This window comes from Rhinatrema bivittatum, chromosome 1 (assembly GCF_901001135.1).
Source record: "Rhinatrema bivittatum chromosome 1, aRhiBiv1.1, whole genome shotgun sequence".
NCBI classification, from domain to species: Eukaryota; Metazoa; Chordata; class Amphibia; order Gymnophiona; family Rhinatrematidae; genus Rhinatrema; species Rhinatrema bivittatum.
The window spans coordinates 51,454,856-51,478,712 of record NC_042615.1 but is presented as its reverse complement, the minus strand read 5'-3'; the positions used below and the strand labels follow the sequence as shown (position 1 = coordinate 51,478,712).

The window sequence follows — 23,857 nt, the reverse complement described above, 5'->3', positions numbered from 1 at the left end:
AGGGAGGTTTCCACTAATTGCAAATAATGTCTTCGTGTATTGACATAAAAGTATCATAAATGTTGCAATAAAAGCTCATTTGCTCCTAAAAGGCCAGGTTTTGCATAGGTAGATACAGCATCCATACCCATCCAGGGAGACGACGACCAAGCATGGGCAGCTGCCCCTGTATCCCCAGTGTCAGCTGGTCCTTTAGCTTTCATTAAAAAGGAAGGACGGTCCCGGTTCCTTTTAGCTCGTCTCCCAGCTCTCTCAAATACTCGCCTTCCCTCTTCAGACGAGCAGGAGTAAGTGAAGGCACAGCTGACGGGCGAGTTAATATTTCCTTTTCAGACAAAGATGTCCCAATATGACACCTGTGTCTTGCCGATGCAAGAAAGTGTTTGGGGTGGGGGTGAAAGGGTAATAACAATAATCAAGGGGAAGAGACCGCTGTTGTCTGGTAGCCTGGACTCCAAGCTTACCTCAACCCAGTAGGCGGCGCAGAGCACAGCAAAGAAACAGCGGCTGAGACGGAAACGGAGACAGCGGCGGGGTACAGGTGAGCGGCTGGGAAGAGGAGCCGGACGGTGACGTCAGCGTCCCGACGCTGCCCGCTCCCTGTCACACACAGACACACACCACATACACACACACTCTCTCTCTCTCTCTCTCTCGCGCGCCACTGTCTGCACGTGCGTGCGCGCGCCTCTCACCACACGGCAGCTAGCGACAGGAAAAGCGACGCGCGAGCCAAGCAGGAGAGAGATCGGGGGAGCGCGCTCCCCCCCCCCCCCCCCCCCCCCCGGACGGCTCCTGCTCTCCCCGTCTCCCCCCCCCCCCCCCCCTCTCTCCCAGCTGACTGTCTGAGGCTCGGAGAGGGAGAGCGTCGCAGTAGCAGCAGCAGCAGCCGTCGCCGCCTCCTCCTCCTCATGCTGGGGCTTATCGCAAGTCTTCAGCTTCCTCACTCGCAGTCTCTCTTCTTCCCCTAGCAGCGCAGACACTCACCGGGAAAATACACCCCCGGACCCCGCTGCCCCACAACCCTCCTCCTCCTCCTCCTCCCACCCCCGCTACCGATCAATAATGATGACACTGCCACAGTAATTAAAGAAGTCCCAAAACACGACGGAGACCAGCGGGGCAGCGGCACCCCTGGAAATTATTATTTTTTATAGGGGGAGACTTGGGGGGGAATAACGAAGAAGGAAGGAAGGAGAAAAGGAGAGAGTTATTTAAAAAAAAAAAAGGAAAGAAAGGTTTACACCCTTCCATAGCTGTAAACTCTCAGACGTCCGCGCAGGCGGGGAGTTCACACAGAATGACTTGAAGTTTTTTGCTCACCCATTTTCTGCTCGCCAATCGGGCACCTCCTCCACGGATTATTATTATTATTATTATTGTTATTATTACTGCTGCATTTTTTTTTAAGCAGCGAGGGCGTGACCGGACAAACTGAACCGTAGCTGCTGCCAGTGGCATCAGAGTGAACTTGCTGGATATTTTATTTTATTCTATTTTATTTTCTTATTCAAGCAAGGCTACAGCAGGACGGAGCTCCGTGCCGTTTTATGTGCCATTCTCACCGTTCTGGCTTTTCGGAACTGAATCTACACCTCCGATTTACTGTTGCTGTTGTTATTCGTTAATATATATATATATATATATATATATATATATATATATTTCTACATCTATACGCATCGCTGTGGTTGTGGGCAGTGGCTGGAGCCCGCAGGTCAGCCGCCTGTGATGTCGTAGAGGAAAGGTGAGTGCGAAATCTCTGGCAAAGGAGGGGGGGGGGGGGGGGGGGAGAAAGCTACAGACAGAGTGCAAGGTCCATGCTCGGTTAGGGTATGAAAAAACCAAAAACACACACACGCGCGCGCGCGATCACTGGCAGATAATTGGACCCGGTCCATGTGTCGAGTCCGGTTAAATCGGTGAAGGCACAAGAGATAATTAAAACCTGTATTTCTTCAAATAGTACCCGATAAGTCTGGGAGCAGCACAGTACCTGTCTGCTTGGGAAGTGCAGATCAATATTGGCAGAATATTGAAGTGCAGAATAGCACGTGACTGGTTGCCTTTGCTACCTAGAGATGTTTTGCATGTCTATTTCTATACTGATCTGTCTGGACTTTTTTAAATTTGTATTTCACCCAAATACTATGGGCAAAACATTTTTTTTTTTTTTTACCGGGAGGTAGGCTCCTCTTAGCACTTTTGTCTTGTTTTGTTAGTGTTATTATTACAAGAGACGATCGTGCGAATTATAAATCTGTTTCCAACGTGCTGTCAGAAAATTAAATACAGACAAACGGAGAGAGAGACTAGGTTCAAGATATGTTGTCGGGGTTTGTCTGCTCCAGCAGGCTTTGCTTGCTCCTTCCTATGTTTTCCCAATGACGAAAATAATAAGTTTATAATTACACATGCATATTTAAGAATGCGTCACAACTCTTGACTTGCCGCCAGGATTTATAGTTACTTAAGTATGGCATGTGTGATAAAAAAAAAAGAAAAATAGAAAAGAAAAAACGAGTTGGAACCCTATGCGCCGCTTTCGCGGCATACCAGGCAGAGAGCATCGAAAACTGTTTATGCCCTTGCAGTCTGCAACTTTTAAATGAATTCGCAGAGGTCAGGCTTAAGAAGCATTTAAACTATGCCCACCAGGTGAATGAAGTAAGGGCACTAGGAGCCTGGCTGAATGAGGCGGCTACGTTTAAAGTGCATGCCGGTCTCGGGTATTGTTAAAAAAAACCCCAAAAACCAAAAAACAAGGAAATAAAGTGACAGAACTCTGGAATGTGATGATTACGTTAGGTGCACAGGCAGACAACCATTGGAAGCACTGAAAAGGAAGGAGGAAGACCGCTTTCCGGATAGCTTCGGGCCTGTTGGGTTCACCTTGGTTCAGGTAGGACACCACAGACTAAAGTTAAGGTTGGGGGAGAGGGGGAGGAGGGTGGTGGTAGAGAAATAACAGGGGGATACCTTTAAAAAAAAATGCATGGCCATAGTTCTCTGCAAGTCCAGTTAGAAAGGGGAAGCAAATAGAGAAGAGCCCCCGACCCCACAGCTGAAAATATAGCAGGGGGAGCAGCGGCAATGAAAGGAGAAATAGTTTGAGCGCGCCCTCGGCTGCAGAATGGAGTCTTCGCTTTGCATGCCCTAGAGAGACGGGGAGGGGGGCGGGAGCGGGGCAAATGCACGAAGTAAAACCTGCGGGGAGAGCGCTAAAGAGGTGCACCGTACTCCTCCCCTCCCGCACGAGAGGCAGGGGTGCGAGCGCACTGCCTCCCGGGCTTGTGTCGCAGTAACTTCGGCTCAGCTGGGTCTGTCGCCGGAGCCGCTGACTGACGTCGCCCTGACCCAATGAGGCGGGGGTGGGGGAAAGCAGGCAGGGCAAAGGCAGCGCGTCCCTCCCGTCCCTCCCAACCAATGGCCAGGGGAAGGCGGGAGCCAATGCCAACTTTTCCTTTTTTTTTTTTTTTTTAGTCTGCCCCGCTTTTTGACATGTGACATGATTTTTTTTTTTTTTTTTTTAAATGACTGGCAGCGCCTCCACACCGCCACTTCCCTGCCCACCTCGGAGCGCAGGCCACGAGCGCTGCCTTTGCAACCTGCCCCCACGCCCACAGCGGCCCTCTCTTCAACCTCTGTAGTGGCCCATTGTATTTATTTATTTAGATTGGGCCTATGGTGCCGTGCGGCGACTCGTGAGTTCCGGAGGGCTCTGAGGACACTTTAGGAGAGAGGAAAAAAAAACTAATAATCATAATGCTACATGGACGAGCTGCAACAGGTAGAGAGAGACAGAGCGCGCGCGCGGCAGGTGGCGGCGGGGCGGGGGGGGGGAGAGGCGAGCGCCTCGCAGCCTCGGGTCGCGCGCGTTTCCACTGAGCCTTTTTTTTTTACTTGTCTGCGTTACTTTTTCATTTTATATTATTGCGAGGACCACAAGCTTCGGCCAAGGAGAATGACCTTGTGAATGCAACGCCTCCTGTATTCCCAGTCACACGCCATGCTCTTGCCGCTGGCGGCTGCTGCTGCTGCTGCTCTCGGACCTGCTCCGAGCAAGGCAGGGGGAGGGGGTTACATTTGGGGCAAATTGAAATGGGCCTTTTCTCGCGCATTTTGGGCCTGTCAGCCTCCCTCCCCCATAGACACAAAATAAGAGGTCAAATCCTTTAGTACAGCGAGTCCGTAATTCTGCCCCGGGGGCTTCCTCTCTTCCCCAGCCGCCTTCTTACTGTCTTGATTGTGTTTTCTGGAGTTTATTTTCCTACTTATTTGCTCAAGCTTCATGTACAGTGAGTGACGCTGACCAACCTTTGCAAGAAGATCGATGAAAATAAAGTAAAAGTTAATGTATGCAGGAAGTCCCAGAAATGTTTCAGTCTTAGTTTCTGAGATTAACCACATTCAATTGTCACTTTGTAAGCATTGAATAATTCAAAAATTTTAACCTCATAATGGCATCCTAGTTTTGTAATTTTAGTCAAATGGGTTATGGCCTCTTTTTTTACATATAGTAGGCAACCTTTGGCCCATATACTATACGTCACTAATTTTAGATTTTTAAATTAGCATGTATGTTTTAATAAGGTTCTGCAGTGCATTTTGGGAGGCAAAAGTGCCCTTTATAGAGCCTCCGGACTTACATTTAATAAACAAGATTTATGGGAATACAGTAAAAAAAAAAAAGTATGCCCAAACTTCTATGAATTGTATGACGAATAGTATGTCTGTTCAACCTAGGTTTTGAAAACTGCTGTTATCAAATAGTTACATGATGCAGTGCAATGATATGAATTACTTGGACACTTATGATCTTGATTTTTAAAAGTACTGGATGGGTTTAGGGTTTGGGATTTTTTTTTATATACTTTTACATAAAGTGTTCCTCCGAATAGAAAAATTCCAGGACCCACATAATCAGTTTTTAATGGAACTACTCCTGAGAAACAGGTTTCATGCCTGAATACCTAGTGATGTGGGACATAAAGCAGGACTGCACTTTTCATTTTGTTTTGACTGGAGTTCAGAAAGACTTAAGTCCTCAAGCCTTAGAATCAGGCACATGCTGTAGGCTGATCCCTATGTCATAGTTTACCTGGCTTGGCATACTCACCGAATGAAAGCAATTCTCAGTTCTGTTTTGTCACGTGAACAGCTGGAACATCTTCCTCTTAAGTTTCATGGTTATACATTCTCAAAGTCACCTTCAAAAGCTCTTGTGAAAGCCACTAGTTCATATACTGAGGGAATGCCTTTAAGGAAATCATTTTGGTGCTTTCTCATTTTTTATTTGGGTTTTTTTTTTTTTTTTTACAAAAACCATCTCTGACAAAATCTCAGAGTTGTCTTTGTCTTAGAGTTCTTTCTGTACCTCTCCAAAAAATGCCTTTTCCAGACCCTTTTTTTTTTTTTGCATCAGAACATGCAGCAAACTTTAGCATGCTTGAGCTGGTTCAAGAAGAAAATACAGTTTCTATACCAACATTTTTTTGAAGGTTTTTTGTTTTGTTTACTAACATTTTTATTTGATTAGAAAGGAGGTATGAGTAAATAATGGTTTATTTAGATATTTAAGAAGACAATTGCTAAGGCTGTATGCAGTCATTTAAATACAAATTAAGGTTTACAAAAAAAAATACCCTTTGACTTATGTTCTGTCTCATCAGTAGAGAAAGGAGTAATTTAGGTTAGAGTGGATATCATTATTCAGTCTGACTCTACTGAAACTCTCTAATATGAAATGTATATTATTGGAAAATGTTGCACCCCTTCTTGCAAGGTCAATTACCCACAACAATTTTAATGTGAGACTGTCTGCATATTTGGTTTTCATCATTTCAAACTAGAAAGGTAATTTAAAAATACAGAAAGTGTTGCTATGCAGTCTACGCACAATACTGATAATTTTAGAACAAGTACATAAATGTTTTTAACACTGAGATGCTCGTGGTTGACTTCTATTTGTGTAGTTTTAAAAAGTTGGGACAAAAATACATATATTAATTTTTCTTTTTCATATGAATCTTTCTGCTAGTTATGGAGACCAAAGGCTATCACAGCTTCCGAGAGGGCAGAGATATGGAGAAGCAGTGGAACCAGGCTGCTCAGTCTATGGAGTATTCAGTCGCAGGTGATGGACAGCACAGTCAGGAGAATACGTACATGGAAATTTTAAATCTGAGTTGCATTTCTGATGCTTTCCCACATGGTAGTGGTCAAGGAAACAGAAGAGAAAAACAAGAGCTACATCCTTGCCTCCGGCAAGAAAGCAGTCACCCCAGTAATTTATCGGAAGACATTAAATCTGATATGGAGTCAAAAGAACTTTCAACAACCGTAGCTGAATCCATGGGCTTGTACATGGATTCCATGAGGGATCCTGACTACCCCTACGAACAACATAATCAACCAGGCACCATAAGCCCCGCTAAGATGAATCCAAGTGCGGAACAGTTTGTGAACTATCACAAGGGAAACAGCCACTGCTGTCTCGTGCTAAACAGTACTAACAGGCCGCCAAGATCTCTGATGCCAGACACTGGAAATTCTGTGAATGGACTTGTGATGCACGGTGCTGTCAAAAGCCCTATAGTCTGTAACGAAAGGAGCTCTTCGGGTTGTAGTCCTTCTGCCATGGCTACAGGTCGCAGCCCTGCGAGAAATAATTCAGTTTCCTCAGCTACTTGTTCCACTAACTTTGGCAATTTCACGGTGCATGGCATAACAAACCAAGGGACTCCTATGTCGTGTTTATCAAATATTGAAAATCAGGGCCCCCTGTCTCACAGCCCTGCGCACACTAGTAATCTGGAGTCTCCTCTTTCTAGCCCCTTAAGTAGCATGAAATCACCCATTTCAAGTCCCCCTAGCCACTGCAGCTTGAAGTCTCCAGTCTCAAGTCCCAATAATGTTGTCATGAGATCCTCCGTGTCCAGTCCCGGGAATGTAAACAGTTCAGGGTGCTCTATGTCCAGTCCTTCCACTGCCAATAATAAGTCCGCTCTTTCCAGTCCTGCAGCAAGCACCAAGGGATCTTCAATCTGTAGCCCAGAAAACAGTGCTCTAAGCTTCCCTCCTTCAGGGATGTCTGCTGAATCTGGACCAGGCCAGGACATTATTTCCAACGTGGAATCAAAGGACAAAGTCAGCATCACATTCCCTAAAATGGAGAGACTGGAGAATGACATCTCATCCTGTGGTGCAGCTAATCAGTTGGACCTGTGTAAATTTGTAAAACCTGATCCAGAGAGAGTTAGGAGCACCTGTCTTGGAGCAAACAGTGATGTGTCCTCCAACTCCATTTTTCCAGTATCAATCAAGAGTGAGCCCTCTAAAAATTCTTGTTCGAATGCCCCGTTCAAAGGGACTCACATAATAAACCCATTTCCATTTATGGATGGTTCATATTTTTCCTTCATGGACGACAAAGACTACTATTCGCTGTCTGGGATTTTAGGACCACCTGTTACATCGTTTTCCAGCGACGGCAGCAGGTTTCCAAACTCCGGCCTGCCGATGGGGATCAAGCCGGAGCTGGACGACGGCACGTACCAAGAGAATGGGATGCCGTCATCCGCTATCGTGGGCGTTAACTCAGGTGGACAGTCATTTCACTACAGGATTGGAGCCCAAGGCACAATATCTTTATCACGACCTGTCACTCGCGAGCAGTCTTTTCAACATTTGACTTCATTTCTTCCCGTCAGTACAGTAGGCGACACGTGGAAAACTCATTCTGACTTGTCTCAGAGTTCCTTGTCATGCAGAAGAAATGATGGTTTTCCCATTCCGGGATACATTCCAGAAAGCGTGTCAAGGTGAGTAAGAGAGAAATCACGTTCTCTGAGCACAAGACGGCTTGCAGTAATGACTCTGGGTGTATGCACATGTGATCTCTACTGTTCAGCCTTGAGGTTTATGCTCTTTTAGTTTATTAGAACTTCGTAGCTGCATATTGTTTAGTTCAGTACCTTTTGTTCTTATTGCCATGCTTGTCATTATCACCGTTGGCCAGACTGGATTTTTGAGAGAAAATATGAGATGATATGGCAGCTAGTGTTGTTGTAGCTCACTTTCCTAAGTTTTCAGCTAGAAAAACGTTTTGTTTTGTGGGGTTTTTTTTTCTATGTGTTTGCTTTGCCTTTTTTTCCTAATTATGAGGCAGTGTTAGTGGGGAAAACTATCTGTCTAAACATCAAAATAAGCAAACAGTGGTGCTGTAACTTTTAAGGCATTTTGCTTGTCCGTCTTTAATGGTTTAAAAACTGAGTAAGAGGACTGGCGCCACCATGTTCTGATGTACTTTAATTGTATGAACATTGTGGTTTGCACACAGACCAACACACGTTCTGATCTGATCAGAAGTCCAGAAATATTCATCAGAGGGCAGACAGTATAGACAATTTCACTTTCCTGCTATCAGTGGAAATATTTGTGTTTTAATGCAGTGCTTCTTGCAGAAGCACTTTTACAGGTGGATTGGCTTTGGTCTATTATTACCATCTGAATATTAATAGCAAACTCACCTTGTCTGTGTGGATGCACAGGTCATTTCCTGTTTGCCTACACACGTGGCTGAGGTGTCTTTGTAAAGAGAAAAAGGCTTAGTTTTGTCGAAAAAGTGTATTTTTGAGACAAAAATGATGCCGTAAAAAAAAAAACCAAAAAGAAAGTTTGTACTATGGCTTTTATAGCAGCTGCTTAAAAATGGCTACCAGGTAGTGCAGGCAGGTTCGCTCCTCTGTCTCATGGTCTGTGTGTGGTCTGGGTCCCCTTTCGGGTTCTGGAAGCAGAGGCAGAGTGAGAGTGTGGCCAGAGAGTGAGTGAGTATAGGCAGCCTTTTACAAAACCATACCTTCTGTGATATTTCTTGGGTTTCCACTTGTTATAACTAGTATTCCGGATAAGTCATTGCCTTTCACCTCTGTTTACTGATAACTTAGGATTCATTACATATGCCCCAGGCAATCTGGGCACAGTGAGCACAATAAGGAGGACTGGTAAGCTAAAGCAACAGTCCAGGAAAAACTTCTCTTTTGAAAGTTTGGTGGCAGATAAAAAGGAACAAAATCCATTGAGATTCCTAGTTTTCATTCTGCACAGAAAGTTAGGGCAAAAATAGTATCAAAATAAAAAAAAAATGCATGGGACAAGCACGAGGATTCTTGGTGGAGGAGAAGAGGAAGTAAAGCCAGAAACCAAGAAGGGTCTGTACAAAGGGAAGATGGGCCTTTCAGTTGTTAATCTGTCATCATAGTGTATGTCTGAGAAAATTGGGGTTCATCTGTTCATCATTAGAACCCATGTGGTCATCTCATTGGTATGTGTGTTATCTATCTCATAAATATATCACAAACAGTTATACTCTTGACTTAAAGGAGATTTTGAGGATCAGGCCCATGGCTCAGAATGTAGCAGTATATGCTGCATCTTGGGGGATCCCTATCATTTTCCTAGCCTTGTCTTTCTCTTTTGCTATGTTGTACCATACACATGCCACAAAATAAATATTCCTGCAAATGTAATGTGTCCCCTCTACAAACAATTAGGACTTATGTATGTATCAACCACTCTGCAAGGCCCAGATTTCATGCTGGTATTGCTTTAAATCTGATATTCTTACTTTGAAATGCACCTCTTAAAAATATATTGGTTTTATTGGTATCTTCTGAATTTTGTGTGGAAGTCTTGTGTTGCAGGCATTTGAGGAATGCTAGATGAATGTACATATAGCAAACCTGATGTTTAAAAACCGATGCACAAACATTCTTTCAAGACTATCTTCGAATTTATGCTTCCAAGAAATGGTTTAAATAAGTAATTAGATACCAGGGTCCGTAACATGATGTAGGCTCTGTGACATGGAAATTTATTGAATATCAAACAGGACCTCTTGTCGGTTTAAAAGCCAGAATGTTGCAGGTGGCAACTCAACATCCAGTCCAGGAAGAGAAAATGGAGACTTTTCAGACAGCCAAGGAATAATAAGATGGGCAGATTTTTAACCTACATTTGTGTGCCCTGGCCCTCTCCCACTGCTTCCCAACTCCCAATAACTTTTGTGTTTAGTGGTCTGTCCATACCAGATTTTCAGTTCATACCAGGGGATCTAAGGGGATACCGACAGGGATTATTTTATTTTTTAGCTCCATGTATATGCGTGATTATATGCGCGTGTCCCGGAAAGTAGGACTGCGTGGAACTTGTTGAAAATTAGATTATAATAAATTTGATAGGCTGTCATTAAGGAGACAGTGTCCACTCTCTCTTCCCCAAAAGGAGTAGCTTGCTCCATGTTTGCTTTTAAATATGAATTTGTTTTGAAATGTATACATGCATTTTAGTATTATTTGGCAGTAAAAACAGTATGTTTTCCCTTTTTTACTTGATACCATGGAATAATCTTTCACTCATTTTTTCTTCATTTTATTCAAAGACCAAAGGTGGTTAGGGATTTCCCTGCTGTGTCCTTTGGAAAAAGCTGTTCCCCTGATTTTCTGCGTTCACCTTTTTTTTTTTTTTGGACTCTGGCTTTTGCCTCTCGTGTGCCTTGTTTGACTGAGAAAGTTGCCTTTTCTCTTTAGGGTGCCGTTATTATCCCTGTACATGTGTGCTGGATGGTTGACGCAGAATTAGCAGACAGTCATAGCTGAGCAAACATTTGCTTGCCTGATGCCATCATAGTTTGTTATGCTGGATTAATGTTCATGTAGTCATGTTGCAAATGATGCTATCAACTCCAGAGTGCAGAAACCTGTTTCATTTTGCAGGCATGGGTTGACCATATCAAAGGGGGGAGAGGGTGATAAATAGCCCAAAAGTGCATTATAGTTCTCCTTAAGAAAAACAAACCAGATTTAATGGAATGGATCCCCACATTCTGCTGTCTGTGTGTGCCGAGTGCTACATGTAATGCTACTGAAATCTCTCAAAACTCCAGTGCTGTTGTGCGCTTCGCTCTGCTCTGGTTTGGGTGCCACTGTGAATCAAAAAGCATTTCAAGAGGACTGTGTGTTTTGAACTTGGAAAAAATCTGAATAACTGCATCAGGCGATGATTGCTTATTATGTCAAGTCTCTGACAAGCTGTTTGTTCTTGCAAACCAGTTCTAATGAATATTATCCAGAAGCCTGTCAGCTTTGTGCCTCGATCACATGCCAGATCTTTGCCAACATGTTACTTAATGCCTGTTTCCAGTCACTAGTGAGAATTTTCTTTTCTTTCATTGTGCGCAGAACGTGGGTAGTTTTTAAGGTGGTGGAGGTTCTTTTTAATGCACGCAATTGGACACGGGGTGGGGGCAGGCCTCAGGGCCTAGCGCCAGAACTTCGTGCTGCCATGCAAGATACCGAAGTTTGATTTCCAAACCAAGCTCCTGTTCCTTTGGTCAACCGGTAGTGGTGTTGGGGGCGGGGTTGCTGCAGATTACATAATTAATCAATTTACAGAGTTTCTTGTTTTGATTTTTAGCATACATATCCCCATGTCAAAAAAACTGAGAAAATTATAATCCTAGAGGGGGTAGGTTTATCTTGTGAATACTTTTTTTTTTTTTTTACTCTTGTTGGCTTCCGGTTCAGTTTGAACCTGTGTCAGCTGGGCTAATTCACCGTGAGACTTTAACTCGCTGTCCCAGGGCTCTTTTCCTCCTTCCGTTTCCCGGCCCCATCCAGCCTGGCCACTGCAGTAACGATCCTTCAGCTGAGAGGCAGAAAGCGCAGAGGATGCCCCTGAGCCGACCTGTGGATGTCGTGATTGCAGGACGGCTGCAGCTCCCTCATTCTCGGGGGGGGGGGGGGGGGGGGCTGTGAATGCTGCACTGTTTGCAGTCTCTTATTTAAGAAATGCTTATCAGAGGTGTCAGGTCTGCACAGAACAACGGAAAAACTTTTTTTTCTTGCATTGGCTTTGAGTGGCCCCTGTTTCGTTAAACACAGCTTATTGCAGCAGCTTCTAAAAAAAACCCCCAAAAACAGTCCTCCGCTTCTGTACTCTTTTTATTTTCTTATGTCATCTTTGTGGAAACAAAGTATCATTTTGTGCGTTCCGCTTCGTCGTCATCTGTCAAAGGTCAGGCAACAGTGCCTGTTAACGGCTTTAATATAGATCATCGCCGGTCCATCTTTTCCTAGGTCTGCTGCTTAGATCTTTTTTTTTTTTTTTTCCTGTAGGTCAATGTCGAAGAACTTTTTTTTTTTTTTTTTTTTTTTTTTTGGAAATCTTCCATTTTCCTTTCTTTATACATTTTGTTTCCATTGTTCCTTATAACAGCTGAGTTTCCTGGTATTTAGGATCAGGAATGAAGTTATAAGAAAAGAACTATCTTTGTCTGTTACGTCCTTTCATCGATCTTATGCATGTCGAGGTCCATATTCGCACACAGGTCTGATAAACTTATGCGTCTTAACTCTGGAGGTATATTGAATAGTAAAACCACACTATTGAATATGGCCGGCTACCTTTTTAAAGTTAGCCGGTTCATTTTTAACAGACTAACTTTAGGGCAGCTCTCTGGCCCGACCAGGCTTAGCTGGCTATATTATTAACCAGCTAACTCTGAATATCAGAGTTAGCTGGTTAACTTAGCTGGCTAATTCAACTCCTCCCAGGAACACCTCTGGAATGCCTCTAAGTGAGCCGGCTAGAATTTAGCTGGATATCTGCCCAAATATTCATTTAGCCGGCTAACTTCTGAGTTAGCCGGCTAAATGCTTTTGAATATGGACCTCTTCATTTTTTTTGCACCTCGAAATCCATGGATGTTACGATAAATTGATAGGAATGGATGCCATTTATTTGTTATGCCATGCTGGGTCTGATCAAGGTGCATCAAGCCCAACATCCTATCTCTGACAGTGGCCAGTTTAGGTCACAGGTACCTGGTAGACAGAAAGAGTTCTTTCTTCAGTTGTATATTTGGTTATCAGCAAAAACTATCATATTTATAAATGTATATTGTGATGTAGTAGAATTCTGCAGTCAATTAAATTCTTCCGTTCTCTAAGATGCTCATCAATATAGGTATTTAACAGTGTTGGCAATAAACTGTATCCTTCTCTTACTCCTTGATTTATTTCAATCAGTTTGGTAAGTTTCCATAATTGGTAGATATTTGCATTTTATCATATAGACGTTTGGGTAGCATTTAAATGCTGAGAGTATCCTCCAAAGTTTGCCGTAACTTATTGCAGTCAACTCTTATTTTGTTACAATTAATTAAATAATAGAAAAAAAACAGAAGCAAATTAAATCTGGAAACACATTTAGTCTTTATCAGTTTTGAAAAAGTGTGTCTGAGTTAGACAATACTAGAGTTACAGTAGCTTAGATAGATATACTTACCTTTCAATACAGTAATATTTGTGGTGATTTCTCATACGACCATTTAAAAGAACAGGCATCAAGGTGCCTGTGCTTTTTCCATTTGGAAAGAATATTGGGATGGCTTTAGTAAGTTCAACAGCTCAGGCACTAAGCTATCTTTGCTATAAAGTGAAGAACGACGGCGATGAATAGTTTGGATGGACAAAGATGATTGTAATCCAGGCAGTAGGAATACATGCTTCACAGTTGCTGAACTTCAGAGAGAGAGAGAGACAGACAGACACACACACACACACACACACACCCCCTTCTGGCATTTGAAACAACTTCCAAAGGGAAGGGAAGAGGAAGCAATGCTGTCATTACTCGCTTATACAGTAGGTGGGCAAACTGAAGGGATTTAGATACGTGTGTGTGTCGTCCCCCCCCCCTCACCCCCCCCCCCCCCCCCCCACCAGAAGTTTCCCTGTATTACTAACCACACCTTCTCCTGACTCTTGCTACTCCACGGCAACCTGATATTCCAGTATTACATGGTCTGCTCTGACTTTTTCAGGACACGCCACTCCACTGCCCTTTTTCTCTTTCCTGCTAACAAAACAATTTTAGTAGTTGTTCTGTTTCAGTAGTAAAAGTGTTATCAAATGTCTTTTTTTGTGTTTTCAGCCTGGGAGGGATGGTAAAGGCAAAAGGTACTTCCCTCGGTCCTCCCAGCCAAGGATAGGAAGTTTGCATTCTGGAGGTGAATGAGTGGCTTGCGTGGCTGCCGCCGCCAAGAGCATTTCGGCTTCCTTTTATCATGGAGTGATGTTTCAGGGAGTGCTGAGCAGAGATGGGGGTCCTCCTGGCAAAGAAAGGGTGCGGTGTCTTCTAGCAGAGATTGGCACACCTATTGAGGAAGCTCTATTGAGCGGGGCCTGTCTCATGTATTTTAGTACAGCATTGCATATGTCGCATAGCGCTATAGAAGTGATAAGTAGTAGTAGTAGTAATAGTGGCTTTAAACTAGCATTTTTGGGGATGAGTAAACAAAGCCATTAAGTAAGTAAAAAGTACTCATGTAAGTGAATCTTTGAACACTTATAAAGAAATAGGAAAAAAAAACAACCCAGCATCTGGAAAGCTGTGTACACTAATACTCATAGTATGGGAAATAAAGTCCCGGATCTAGAAGCAGTCGTTAGAAGAGGCTGACTGGGATGTAGTGGCTGTCGCAGAGACGTAGTACACAGAAAACAATGACTGGGACACGGTTATACTGGGCTGCAATCTATTCTGGAAAGACAGGGAAGGAAGAAAAGGGGGACTGGCTTTCTCTATAAGACATAATATTAAAGCAATAGAACTGCAGGGCTTAAGAGGTAAGGAGGAGGAACTGTGGGTTATATCGAAAGGAGAAGAATGGAAAATTTATCTGTATTGATGTGATAAACAGACCATCTCAGGCAGAAGCAATGGATTAGAGATTTCTTGGAAGATATTCACAAAACTTCTGTGAAAAATGAGATGCTTTTGCTAGGTGACATCAATCTGCTGGATGTTGATTGGGACATCACAGATGTGGTGTCATCTAGAAGCTGAGAGAGTTTGGATTTTCTGAAGGGAGATCTGTTTATCAGTTGATAACAGAACTCACATAAAGTGGTGCTGGGACCTGGTGCTTACAAATGGAGAGAGCGTTTCTGATGCTATCGTGGATGATCATCTGGGATCCAGTGATCACAGGATGGTGTGGTTCAGTATTAGAACACAGGTGGTGAAGGTTCATTCATAGGCGAGAGTCCTAGACTCACGGTTCCACTTTTACACGTCCTCCTATTGCTAACATACCAAAAAAAAAGTCTTGTCCCTGTTTTATCATACTTGCTATATTTTCTTCTATTTGCATTCCTGACTACTTTCCCAGCTTCTCTTAGCTTTCCACATAACGTTGCCTGTCTGCTTTCTGTGATCTCTTGTGGTATATGAACGCTTTTTTTTTTCCTTACCTTTTCAGTTATTTTAGGAAAACCAAAGCAACTTCTTTTTCCTACTCCTTTACTTTCCTAACAAAAAGATTAGTTGCCCTTATAGCATTTCCTTTTAGTTTTGCCCGCTGCTTTTCTTTTTAGATTTATATTCTGCTTTTCACGCTTTTTTTTCAGTGCTTCAAAGTGGATTACATTCAGGTACTATAGGTATTTCCCTATTCCCAGAGGGCTTACAATCTAAGGCCTGGATTCACCATTGTAATGCAGAATGGTGAATCCAGCGAAAGCGGGGGGGGGGGGGGGCCTGTGAAAGCCAGCATCCTGCGCACCACCGTGGTGTTTTCGCTGCCGGCTTTCGCATCCAGTAGCGCCACCGTGAAAGGTGGTGCTATTGGGCGCACTACTGGCGACGATAACTGTGCTTACCTTATCCCCGCCAGCGAAGACATCGCAGCGTCCACCCCCTCGCTGCCCCGACTCCACCCCCGGCAAGCTATCGCATGCGATAAGCGGTAGAAAATGACCCCCTAAGTTTGAACCTAGGCAATGGAGGGTAAAGTGACTTGCCCAAGGTCACAAGGAGCGACAGCGGTTCCCCCTAGATTTTCACACCTAGCTAACTCTGGAGGTACGCCCCGGTTTTAACAAAGTTAGTTTTCCTGACGTCTAGGACTCTTGCCTTTGAATGAACTTTCATCTCCTGCATTCTAATACTGAACCACACCATCCGGTGATCACTAGATCCTAGATGATCGCCAATCCAACATCACAAACACTATATCTCCATTGGTAAGCACCAGGTCCAGCATCACTCCCCACCGCCCCATATAGATTCCATTAGCAGTTGACAGAACATTTCTCTTTGCAGAGAATCCAGATCTCCATGCTTTTAGAAGACACTGCAGCAGGCATGTCCCAATCGATATCTGGCAGATTGAAATCCCCTAACAGTAGCACCTACCCTTTCATGACAATTGTTGTGAATATCCTCCAGTAAATCTCTATCTACCTCCTCTGTCTGTGATGGAGGTCTGTATATTACACCAATATAAATAGATGTTCCATTCCCTCTTTCTAGATTAACCCTCAGTGCCTCCTCCTACCTTGTATGTCTTACAGTTCTGTTGCTTTAATATTATTTTTTCTACATACAGTGCCACTCCTTCTCTCCTCCTCCTTACTGTCCTTCTTGAATAGCCCAGTACTGCTATAATCCCAATTATGGATTTTCCATGTACAACTACATCCAAGTCAGCGTCTTCCATGACTGCCTCTAGATCCAGGACTTTATTTCTCATACTAAGAGAATTAGTGTACATAGCATTCCAGATGTTGCCATTTTTATTTATTTGTTTTTTATATACTGACATTCAACTTAAGTCATCACATTGGTTTACATATTACAAATTAAAAAAGAAAAGGTTACATTGTGATAAATAATAGAGAGAAGATAGATAAAAAATAGAGGGAGAATTAATTAAAGAGGAGATGAAATAAAGTAGGATTTGCAAACATTAAATAGAGTGGTGATGATGATGATGATCCTTCTTATTATGTTGGGTATGCTTTCTCAAAGAGCCATGTTTTTAATTTTTTTTTTTTTTAATGTTTGTGATGATGGCTCAATTCTTAGCTCAGTGGGGAGGGTGTTCCATAAAAGAGGCCCGGTCAATGAGAAAGTATGTTCTCTTGTTGAGTTGAAGCGGGTTAATTTTGGGGAGATAGTTGCAAGGAGTCCAGTATTAGTGGAGCGCAGATTTCTCTTTGGGACTTTGAAATGAAGTATCGTATCCATCCATTTTGTCTCGTTGTTGTATAAGACCTTATGAATAAGAGAGAGAGGTTTATACTGAATTCTATACGTAATTGGGAGCCAATGCAGTTCTTTGAGAACTGGGGTGATATGATCTGATCTTTTGCTGCTGTTGATTGATCTTGCTGCAGCATTTTGGAGAAGTTGAAGAGGTTTGATTGTGAAAGCGGGTAAGCCAATGAGAATTGCATTGCAATAATCTAGTTTGGAGAATAAGAGGGATTGTAAAACTGTACGATAATCTTGATGGTGAAGGAGAGGTTTGATCTTTTTTAGTACTTGAAGTTTATAGAATCCCTCTTTTATTATGTTGTTAATGTGTTTTTTAAAGTTTAGTTCAGAGTCTAAATTAATTCCTAGGTCTCTTACATTGAGTATAATTTTTTTGTCAGTTATGTAACTGTTAAGCTGGAGGTCAAATACAGGTGAGGATTTGTTGCATATATAGAGAGTTTCTGTTTTATTGTGGTTTTAGAGTGAGAGCCATTTGTAACTAATAAGTGTTGGATTGCAGTGAGGTGAGTGTTCCAAAGGTTTAGTGTACTGGTTATGTTATCATTAAATGGGATAAGAATTTGAACGTCATCAGAATAAATGTAATGAGATAATTCAAGATCTGAGAGTAGTTTACATAGTGGTAGTAGATAAATGTTGAAAAGCGTAGATGATAGTGAAGATCCTTGAGGAACTCCATGCGGAAGTGATATTGGTCTAGATTCTTTGTAATTAGTTCTTACTATGTATGACCTGTTGGATAGGTATGAAGAGAACCAATTGATGGTGATGTCGCATAGACCAATTTCCTTTAATCTTTTCAGTAGGATCTTGTATCAAATGCTGCCGATATATCAAGGAGTATGAGGATTAATTTTTGGCCATTATCTAGTCCTCTTTAGATTTCGTTGGAGAGAGATATTAAAAGAGTTTCTGTGCTAAGTGTTTCTAAATCCATGCTGTGCCGGGAAAAGTATGTTATGTTTTTCTAAATGTTCTGAAAGTTGTTGATTGACAATTTTTTCAATTATTTTAGCTATGAAAGGGAGATTGGAAATAGGTCTGTAGTTGGTGATGTCAGATTGATCCAGGTGAGATTTCTTGGGCGTTGGCTTAATCACAGCACATTTCAATTTGTCAGGGAAAATGCCTTCATTTAATGAAAGATTTATTATGTTTGCAATTGGCCTAGTGATGATGTTGGAGGTTAGTTTGAGTATTTTTATTGGGATAGCATCAATTGGATGTGATGCGGGATTCATTTTTTGAACTTCAGTAGAAGATGTAGTATCAAAAAGTGACCATTTTGAATTGGGTATGTTTGGAAGGGATATAGTATCTTCATTAATTGTTGATATGTTCATGTTGAGGTTGAGTATTTTGTCTCTGAAGAAAGTGGCGAAATTATCGGATGTAATTAATTGCTGGTGTTTAGGTAAAGGGGGTTTGTTATGTTGAGTAAGTTCTTTGATGTAAGTGAAGAGTTCTCTGGAATTAAATTGGTAATTGTGTATTCTTTCAGCATAGAAATCTTTTTTGGCTTTGTTGATATCTGTTTTGTAAATGTAGAGAATGGTTTTGTATCTATCTTTTAGTTGATCTGTTGGGTTTTTTCTCCATTTTTTTTTTCAGTTGATCTAATTATTTTGCTATATAAATGTTTTACTTACTTTAGAGCTTTGTTCACCCATCTCCGATGATCCTAATTCAGATTATATCTGTTCTTAAATTGGCCAAACAGGTGACTGAGAACATAAGTACATAAGATTTGCAATACTGGGTCAAAGATCCATCAGGCCCAGTATCCTGTTTCCAATAGTGGCCAATCCAAGTCACAAATATTTGGCAGGATCCCAAAGAGTAGACAGAGTCCAAGCTGCTTATCCCAAGAATAAGCAGTGGATTTCTGCAACTCTACCTTAATAATTGTTAATGGACTTTTCTTCCAGGATCTTGTCCAAACCTTTTTTTAAACTCAGCTATACTATTAGCTTTCACCACATCCTCTGGAAACAAATTCTAGAGTAAAAAAAATACTTTCTCTTATTAGTTTTAAATGTATCACCTAGTAACTACATTCATTGTATGTCCCCTGGCCTTTGTACTTTTCGAAAGAGTAAACAATTTTCATTCATTCCATTCCACTCATTATTTTATACACCTCTATCATATTTTCCCTGAGCTGTCTCTTCTCCAAGCTGAAGAGACCTAACCTCTTTAGCCTTTCCTCATAGGGGAGCTGTTCCATCCCCTTCATCAACTTTGTTGCCCTTCTCTGTCGCCCTTCTCTGTACCTTTTCTAATTCTGCTATATCTTTCTTGAGATGCTTTTGTACTGCAATCTCTAAAAGGATGGGAAAAGCCAAAAAGATGCTTGATGTGATAGTGTGGGATGTCCCTTCGCTTAAGGAGGAGCTGTTGGAGGATAGTAATGGCCTGGATTCCAGCTTTTCAAAAAGAGAACACGTTTTGTCCTTCACAATATCAGAAAAAATAGCAAAAGCCTGCTTACCTCAGTAGTGCTACAGAAAAAGTCAGGCATTCATGTAGTTCCTGGAGCTTTCTCCTCCTGTTCCAGGCCTGTTTTGCTCCTTCCTGGAGCTGGACATTTATTCTCCTCCCCAGATGCAGGAAGGAGCAACCATCCAATGGCTTGGACACCCGGTCTAGGTGTTTAAGGTGGATTGGACTAGATAGGCCTTTAATGCAGGGCTTTCTAAACCTGTCCTGGGGACCCCATAGCCAGTCAGGTTTTCAGGATACCCGCAACGAATATGCATGAGATACATTTCCATAAACTGAGTCTTCAGGGTATGCAGAATTCTCTCGTACATATTAATTTTGGAAATCCTGAAAACCCGACTGGCTATGGGGTCCCCAGGACAGGTTTGGGGTTCTATTCTGTACATGCCTTGTGTGTATAGATAGAGAAATGATCAGCAGAAAAAGGAGGTGTAGGTCCCTGGTGAAACCTCATTTGGAATATTGTATACAGTTCTGAAGACAGCACCTACAAAAGGATATAAACATTGAATCAGTCTAGAGAGTGGCTACTGAAATGGCCACTGGTCTCGACTGAAAAGTGCATGTGGACAAATTTAAAAATCTTAACATGTATACCCTAGAGGAAATGCAGGATAAGGGAGATATGATAGAGGCATTTAAATATCTCCAAGGTATCAATGCACAGGAGGCAGGGTCTCTTTTAACGGAGATGAGGCTCTGGAATGAGGGGGTCATGGGATGAAGGTTAAAAGGGGTAGACTCAGGAGTAATCTAAACAAATATTTATTTACAGTGAGTATGTGGATGCATGTTAGAACCTTCCAGTGATGGCGGTGGAGACAAGGACATTATTTGAATTCAGGAAAACATCGAATAAGCATAGGGGATCTCTGAGGGAGTGGTAGAGATTGTAGAGCCGAGTAGTTGGTGTGGATGGGAAGGCTAGATTGGCCATATAGTCTTTCTCTGCCATCCCGTTTCTATGTAACATCTTTAAAAGTATCAAGATATAATCATATCTGTTTCTTATTGTGTGTGTGTGTCTGAGATGAAGAAAGGATGATTCTTAAAATCTAGTACAAATAGTCCACTGTGGATGGCCCAAAAATATATTCTAAAGTGATAGATAAATTTGTTTTATAAATGGGCATTCTTAAATCGTATTAAAAATCACTAAAGACTATAGATGCCCCCTTTTTTTTTTTAACTGAGATATCGCTGCTTTACAGCAGAGTTCCCCATGCAGGTGAGACATTCGTCGAAACATAGCTACGTCAGATATTGATGACCAGTAATTGCCCATTTTATAAATGCTGAACATGTCGAGTTGCGTTTACACGCATGTGTTATGGTTTTGATGAATTTGTGAACCCCAGGCCAAGGTGAGAGATGTCTCCGCCCCCAGGGAGGAGCCCCATGGGCCTCACCGGTGGGCGTGGTCTCAGTGATGTAGGACACAGCTGTGAGAGAGACTTTATTAAGGAGAAAAGATGGTACATAATCTGAGGAGCGGGAAATGTAATAAACACAGTCTTTGAGCAATTACAGTAGTCAGGATGATGATGTAGATACAAAGGTCCGATAGTGGCCCGCAGCATGGGGTACACCCGGGGATGCCTGCAGGCTAATGTAAATACCTCTGAATGCAGATCCGGTAGTGGCCCGGAGCACGGGGTATACCGAGGAAGCTGTACTGTAGATGCCAAGGAGGCAGAGGTCAGTGATACAGGAACCAGGCTGTAGACCTCATATAGATGGTGGAATATCCTGAGGCACAGATAGAGTAGCGTAGACAGACTGAAGAATGGTAGTGGCCCGAGGAACGGAGTACGCCGTGGAATCTTCAGTAAAGTTGATAGAAGTTGGAGAATGTATTCACACAAGGAAGTCCCAGCAGAGATACCCGAGGAGCAGGTCAGGAAGTCCCAGGCAGGAGGGCCGTCCGAGGAGCGGATAGCCAAGATGCGGAAGAGCCCCTGAGGAGCGGGAACTCAGAGCATCCGAATGCCAGGAGTAGAGTCTGGAACAGAAGATCCAAGTTAGAGCGGATTTAACAAGCGAGAGAACTCCTTGCTAACTCGTCTTAGCAATGGGCCAGTCCGTATAAGTACACTAGCGGTGTTGATGTCATCGGGAGGGGACGCCCCCGAGGTTCCCACCATGACGTATTCATAAGGAGGCTCTGCATGTGCGCGCGCACCTAGGTGATGCCGGAAGTAAGATGGCGGTCGGCACTGCCCAAGATGTCCCGGGGATGCCGGGGAAGTCGGCGTTGGTTGGCGGAGGCCGCCATTCTCCCAATGATTGATGGTGCAGGGAAAAAAGAGGTGAGCATGAGAGGTCGCAGTCGTCTGAGACCGGGCACAACAGCATGGAACTGAATGCTGTATTCACATTGATGCCACCATGCATTACTGAACTGTTCCAGTGTTTGTATGCAAGGAGTTAAGTGTTGAATTTTTTAATTTTTGGAATTGAAATTGACTTTTGTCTCCATGAAAGGCTAAGTTGACAGTTGATATTTATTTTATATATAGTTGAACTGCTTTAGTTTAGGAAAACATTTTTTTGCTTATTGAAAAAATTGAATTTGTTTAAAAAAAAAAAAAAAAAAAAAGGGGGGGGGGATGCTATTGTGGGCTATGATTAAACTCTGTAAAGGGCATGTATAGACTTCAGTGATTTTTACCACGATTTATGAATTCCCATTTATAAAACAAATTTATCAGTCTCTTTAGAATATATTTTTTGGGCCATCTGCATGTCTATTTGTATTTATTGATGGTGGATTATATTGAGTTTGTTTTTATCTTGATATCTGGTTCCAGATGTATTAAGTTAGTCCAATAAATGGACTAACATGGCAATCACAATTCTTTACTTTTATTATTATACACATTCACTGTCAGATCTATGTTGTAACAGAGGATATTTCTCTTCATGAGTCATGCATGGTACTTAAGGATGCACTTCTTATTGAAATTCTTCTTTCTGTATGTAGCGGTTAGAAACTTTTGTTATTGTTATACAGCTAAATATGGACTACTTGCAACTGTGCCCAAAATCCCCAAACTACTAGTAGTAGTTAAGTTATTGTGCAGATTAATGCCACACAGAAATAACTTCTAAACTCACTCATAAGTGGGTTGGTTTTTTTTTTTTAAAGGATGAGATGCGATAGTTCAAAACTCCATGATGTTTATTTATTTATTTATTTATTTAATTCTTTTATATACCGACCTTCATGACAGGAGTCATGAAGGTCGGTATATAAAATCATATCAAATCGGTTTACATGTTCAGCTGCCTGTTAATTATAGCAGCGCAACTGTGCTTTGAAAGGGTGCACGTTAACTTCTTACTGCCTTCCAGCAATAGCAAAACAATGCTGAAGGAAAACCAGAAATGATGCATGATTGTTTCTACAGGGCTTGGTATAGTTGTGATTGACAATTGACTGAGCCATAAGAAATATTTAGCTGTGACATGCTAGTTTTTTAAAAATAGACATTTTCTGCTGATTTTAGAAGTTGTTATTATGTGGTTCTTAACTGCACAATACAAGAATCTATAAAGGCTTCTTGGTTCTAGATAATGAAAAAGAGGGACTACGGCATGAAGTATCACTTTGCAGTGGTTATGATCAGCATTTTTTACAGCTTGAGCACTTTGATTCACAGTGCTGTACTGGCAGATTGTAAATGAAATTCAAAACGTCAGAAGGTGTTTGCTCAGGAAATAGCCACATATGCCTGGGCAATTTAAAAGAATTGCTGTGAAAATCCCATGGCAAATAGATACAAATATAGGCATGTGCATGCTATAATGCAGTAAAATAACAGAAGGGGGAGGGAGATCATATGAGGCTGCCATTCTGGGTACATCTCCTTAAAAAAACTATGGGGTCTTTTCAAACAGCTTTGGTATGCCACTTGTAAAAGTGGACCTTGAGTGGTGCCTGCCAGTGCAAATCTAGGTGGAAAATCCCATATCAAAGTATTCTGTACAGTAGGAGTAGTTTCATACTGCTTTATTGTCAATGAATTATCTATACAGTTTGCATTTCACCAGCGTATTGAATTCACTTCTCAGCTTTCAGAAGAAGCAATGAGCCTAAAACAACATAGGCACTCTATCAGCACCCTCTTGTTTCAGAGGAATAGCATTTAAGGCTGATTTCTGTTTCCTTAATGAGAGAAATTCTTTTCTTCTTCAATTGGAAGGACCCTGTATTTCCCATGCTCTT

At 42.2% G+C, this 23,857-nt stretch overlaps 1 protein-coding gene across 5 annotated transcripts in view; it reads left to right on the top strand.

Moving 5' to 3' along the window:
- Nucleotides 1-887: 887 nt before the first annotated feature.
- The window catches only part of NR3C2 (nuclear receptor subfamily 3 group C member 2), a 531,591-nt gene continuing 508,621 nt past the window's right edge, over nt 888-23,857 (top strand). For 2 of the 5 annotated variants that reach the window (XR_003857159.1, XM_029604625.1), the window contains exons 1-2: nt 4,335-4,424; nt 6,041-7,823. Coding sequence is in view for 4 of the 5 variants with exons in the window: in XM_029604625.1 (XP_029460485.1) it covers nt 4,355-4,424; nt 6,041-7,823 (1,853 nt within the window). In the remaining variant the exon portion in view is untranslated. Of the gene's footprint in view, nt 1,748-2,799; nt 2,903-3,548; nt 3,791-4,334; nt 4,425-6,040; nt 7,824-23,857 lie in introns of those variants that run through there. The other 3 variants (XM_029604838.1, XM_029604888.1, XM_029604756.1) reach the window with 3 other exon arrangements.